This window comes from Portunus trituberculatus, chromosome 44 (genome assembly GCF_017591435.1).
Source record: "Portunus trituberculatus isolate SZX2019 chromosome 44, ASM1759143v1, whole genome shotgun sequence".
Taxonomy (NCBI): Eukaryota; Metazoa; Arthropoda; class Malacostraca; order Decapoda; family Portunidae; genus Portunus; species Portunus trituberculatus.
In genome coordinates, this window is record NC_059298.1 from 22,837,581 (window position 1) to 22,842,839 (window position 5,259).

The 5,259-nt window shown below is 42.2% G+C and overlaps 1 protein-coding gene across 1 annotated transcript; it reads right to left on the reverse strand.

Moving 5' to 3' along the window:
• Window positions 1-207: 207 nt before the first annotated feature.
• Window positions 208-1,718, reverse strand: LOC123518752. Its single transcript, XM_045279754.1, has 2 exons — window positions 1,588-1,718; window positions 208-1,238 (listed from the first exon to the last, which is right to left on the reverse strand). The coding sequence occupies exon 2, from the start codon at window positions 1,234-1,236 to the stop codon at window positions 208-210; it is 1,029 nt and encodes a 342-aa protein (XP_045135689.1). The 5' UTR covers window positions 1,237-1,238; window positions 1,588-1,718.
• Between the last annotated feature and the right edge of the window lie 3,541 nt (window positions 1,719-5,259).

A 5,259-nucleotide genomic window follows, 5' to 3' on the forward strand; every position in this document is an offset into this window, starting at 1 on the left:
TCACGTAAGCACCCAAAAAATCAGAATCCTGGAATATGTCTCTGTTGAAGGGTGAAATTCCAGCAGCCCTAAACCCAGCCAAAATATTATGTGGCGTCACAGCAAGTGGGAAAGCGGTGGACACTACGTTTGGAATGTCATAGATGGTCATAGTAGATCCAGGGTGTGTGGTCATCCATGAGTCACATGCTCTATTGACTAATTTTTTCAGAGGTCCATAGACACTAACATCAAGTGGCTGCAGCCTGTGTGAGCAGTGTGGTGGAAATGAAAGGACAGTGATGCCATTGACCTTACAAAATCAAGGCCCTGTATGGACAAATGCGAGCCGTGATTGTCTAATAACAAAAGAACTGGCTTTTCCTTAGAACATTTAGTGTGCTTTACAAAATGTTGTAAAAACTCCAAAAAATGTGACTCCTTCATCCATCCTGATGGATTGGCAGCTCCTGAACTACCAGGAGGAGCACTGTTAATGAAATGGTCACGGAAATGCACTCTAGGGAAGATAAAAAAAGGCGGAACTACATTGCCAGTTGCTGAGACTGCAACAGCAATTGTTACAAGAGTTCCTCTTTCACCTGAAGTCATTTTACCTACTTGTTTGAAGCCTTTGCGTGCTACAACTTTATTGGGTTTCTGTACTGTTGTTACCCCTGTCTCATCCATGTTCCAAATGTCACTAGGACCTAAATTATGCCGATTAAGGACAGACTGCAGGTTATCAAAAAATAATGCAACATTTGTTTTGTTAAAACTTGTTGCTCTTGAGAGGCTAGTGGCCTCTGGAGACCTTATGGAAAGGTCCTTGTTCCTTTTTAAGAATCCAGAAAACCAGTCAGAACCAGCCATCTTGTTTTCTTTCCATGATGGAGGAAAAGTTTTATTTGCACCTTCAGCAAACTGGTAGGCTAACTTTCTTACCTCTTTCACAGATAATCCGTAATAAATATCTGCTGCTTGTTTAAGATATGTAGAAAGTTCCTTTTCTTGATCATCTGAGAGGACTTTCCTGTGTGCAGCATAGCCTACTCTAAGCGTTGCTTTATCTTCACCCTTCAGTTGCTCATGAGTTATCTTCTTGCAATAACGTGCTAGTGTTCGAAATGGTATGGCGAAATCCTTTGCAACTCCTCTGATTGGCTTGTGTTCACACTTAACACGTTTAGCAGCCCCCAATATAACGTCGGCAGGGATAGAGGCCCTCTCAGTTTTCCGTTTGTAGCTTCGAACCATTTCTGAAAAGTCAAAAGTATTGTACATGAAAGTAAATATATCAACATTAATTAATCAGAAACATAATGTAGCCTAACCCAAATATAATCTGAAAACGGAAATTATATAAATAGTAAAGTGGGGCAAGTTGGCACTGTGCCAATTTGCCCCGTTTTTTGAGCCAACTTGCCCCATCCATACCAATGATCATAAATAAACAGTTTTAGTATATATTAAGAAGCCTAATATGGACTGTTATATGGGTAAACAATCATTAAACACTAAGTTAAATTATGACTAAATTGGATATTTCTCATCTATAACCACATGCATGTTAGAGCAAACAATATAAGCGAATGAAAATTTACTTACCAGCATCAAAATCAATTTTTTCCTCACTCCAGTCAAGCCCTGCAACCTCTTGGTTTGGTAGCTTGTTGGTGACTGCGGAAGCAAGTGATGATCCTATGGTATGAATTACAAACCGATCTAACGGTAAATATTTGAATTATTTCAAGTGTGCCAACTTACCCCTGTTGCCAACTTGCCCCGGTCTCCCCTACTCATCCATCGTGCAGCCAGTCCGTCCTCCACTCAGCCAGTCATCCAGCATGTCAACCAGTTATCCATTCATTATACAGTTTGCCATTTGTTCAGCCAGTTCAGCCATTAACTCAACCTTCACTCCAGGCACCAATCCAACCATCCATCCACATCCAGAAACCCATCCATTCAAACAGACAAGGCTTCGGTCATCCATTGCGCCATCCAGTCAATCATACATGCAGACAGATAGACATCCAACAGGTCATTTATCCATCCATCCAGTCAGTCAGTTATCCCATCAGCCAGACAGCTATCCAGCCAGCCAGTCAGCCAGTAAGCCAACCAGCCAACCCAGTCAGTCAGTCAGTCAGTCATTCAACCAGCCAGCCATCCCTCTCTCCAGTGAGTCAGCCAACCAGTCCTATCTCCGGTAAGTCAGTTAGCCAGCCAGTTAACTAGCCAGCCAACTCTCTCTCCAGTCAGTTAGCCAGTCAGCTAGTCCTCTCTCCGGTCAGTCAGTCAGTCAATCAGTCAGTCAGTCAGCCAGCCAGCCAATCAGTTCTCTCTCCGGTCGGTCAGTCAGTCATTCAGTCAGCCAGCCAGTCAGTCAGTCAGTCAGCCAGCCAGCCAACCAGTTCTCTCTCCGGTCGGTCAGTCAGTCATTCAGTCAGCCAGTCAGCCTTTGTCTCTTCTAGTGTTTCTTGTTTTCTTTCCTTTTCTCTTCCCTTTTTCTTTTCTCGTTGTTTCTTTTATTTCACTGTTTTCTCTCTCCGGACATTCAGTCAGTCAGCCAGTCAGCCAGCCTTGTTCTTCAGACTGCCCGTTGGGATGTAATTTTTCTTTTCAGCAGTTTGTTCCTGGGAAAGGCGACACCGTTGAGCGGCGGCCCGGCGGAGGTTAGTTAGGTCCTTGTCACCTCGGCCGCGGGTCACAGGCCGAGGTCGTCGTGATGGATGGCGACGACCCACACCCAGATTTATTTACGGCCCACCACCACCACCACCGCCACCACCACAGCTACCGCCACCACCACCACCACCACCACCACCACTATCCACTGTGTTAATGGAGCAAAACAAATATCGTCCCAATTTTTTTTTCTTTTTTTTTATGTGTTTGTCTTCTCCTTTCCTTGATTTTTTCTCTCTTTTTCTTTCTCTCTTTCTTTTGATAGGCCAGAGGTATCCCGCTCACTTTTTGGCAATTTCCGGCCAGAGTGGTGATAGTAGGTAGGTGCAGGCCGCCGCCCCGCCCCGCCCCGCCCCTTCCTCCCAGCTCCACCCCGCCCCGCCCTTTTCCTTCTTTTCCCTCCCTTTCCTTCATCCTTACCCATCTGTCCTCCATCCTTCCTTCCTTCCTTCCTGCCCGCTTCCCTTCATCCCTTCTGCTGTTGTTCTCTAAGGAAAGGAGTCACATTGCAATACACACATACATTCATTCTCTCTCTCTCTCTCTCTCTCTCTCTCTTCATCCAAGGCAGCTCTTTAGTTGTTACTCCGTTTAACTATCAATCAACTAATGGATGTTTGTGTGTCTGTCCATCTATGCAGCTGCTTGTCTGTCTGCGCGTCTGCCTGTGTGTCTGTTCGTTCGTATGTATATGTCTGATAAAATAACATGTTTATCTATCCGTTTATCTATCTCATATCTATCTATCTATTATTTGTATCTACGCATCTAGTTGGTAATCTATCTATACATTATTTATATCTATCTATCTACTTATCTATCAATCTATTTATCTATCTATACATTTTCTCCCTATCCACCTGTGTGTAGTTCACCTCGGTCGTCTGCTGGTCACCCAGCCAGTCTTCCCCATTACGGAGCGAGTTCAGAGCTCATAAACCGATCTTCGGGTAGGACTGAGACCACAACACACAACACACACAGGGAAAGCGAGGCCACAACCCCTCGAGTTACATCCCGTACCTATTTACTGCTAGGTGAACAGGGGCCACACATTAAGAGGCTTGCTCATTTGCCTCGCCGCTTAACGGGACTCGAACCCGGGCCTCTCGATTGTGAGTCGAGCGTGCTAACCACTACATTACGCGGTGTGTGTGTGTGTGTGTGTGTGTGTGTGTGTGTGTGTGTGTGTGTGTGTGTGTGTGTGTGTGTGTGTGTGTGTGTGTGTGAGAGAGAGAGAGAGAGAGAGAGAGAGAGAGAGAGAGAGAGAGAGAGAGAGAGAGAGAGAGAGAGAATGATGGGAAAGAAACTCGTACTCTCAATCAGTCCCGTGAAAAAGGAGGGGAAAAAAAACTGTCCAGCGGAAACAATGGCTCGCTCCCTTCCTTCCTCCCTCTCCCTCTCCCTTTCCTTCCCTTCCCCCTGAAAATTCTCCCTCTCTCTCTCCCTCTCTCGCTCTCTTTCTCTCTTTCTCTCCCCTACCTTCCTCGCGCGGCTCTCTCTCCCCTTTCTCGTCCCCCTCTGTTTCCCTCCTCCCTCTTTCCCAACCTGTTTTCCATACGAGGATACAGAATTGTCTTTTTCACCTCTCTGCCTCTTCTACCTTTTCCTTTTTTCCATTTTCTATTTTTTTTATTTTTCTTTTGTACCTTTTTTTTATTTTTTATTTTTCCATTTCTATTTCTTCCTTTCCTAGTTCCTTTCTTTTTTCTTTTATTTGTTTCCTTTTCCTTGTTTTTTCTCTTTTTTTATTTCAATTTTTTTTCTAGTTCTTCTCTTTTTCTTTGTTTTGATTTTCTTAGTTTTTTTTTCCTTTCCTTGTTGTCTTTGGTTTGTTTTTCTTAGTTTTTTTTTTGCATCCTTGTTTTGTTGTTTTCTATTTTTTCATTTTTCTCTTCATTTCTTCCTTTCTAGTTTCTTTCTGTTTTGTTTTCCTCTATCGTGTTCTTGTTCCTTTTTTCCTTATTTTTGTTGGGGGTTCGTTTCCCTCTATTTTCTTCTGTACCTCTTGTTTTTTTCAATCTTTTTCTATTTTTCTTCCTTTGTTTTCCCTCCTTTTCTAGTTCCTTTCTTTTGTTTTGTTTTGATTTTCTTTCTTTTTTCTTTCTATCTCTTGTTTTCATCCACCTTTTTCCTTTTTTTTTCTTTTATTTCTTTCGATTTCTCATTCCTTTCTTTTCTTTGTTTTCTTTTGTTTTTCCTTCCTCGATATTTTTTTCTTTTGTTCGTGTCTCTTTGTCTCTTCTTTTGTTTCTGTTTTATTTTTCTTCTTTTCCTTTTCTCGTTTTCTTTTATTTTACTGTTTTTCCTTTTCGTTATCATTCTTTCCTTTATTCCCTTTCGTTTTTTTTTTTTACTTTTTTCTTATTCCTTCTTTCTCTCTGCTTTATTTCTTTGTCATCATCTAGTTTGTTTATCTTCTAGTTTCTTTTATTTCTTTCCTCATTCCTTCTTTCTTTACTGTTTTCTCTCTCTCTCTCTCTCTCTCTCTCTCTTTTTTTTATTAATCCACTTCCTCATTTATCTTTCTCTATCATCTCTTTCGTCTCTCATCCTTTTTCATTTCCTTATTTCCTTTCTATCTTCTCT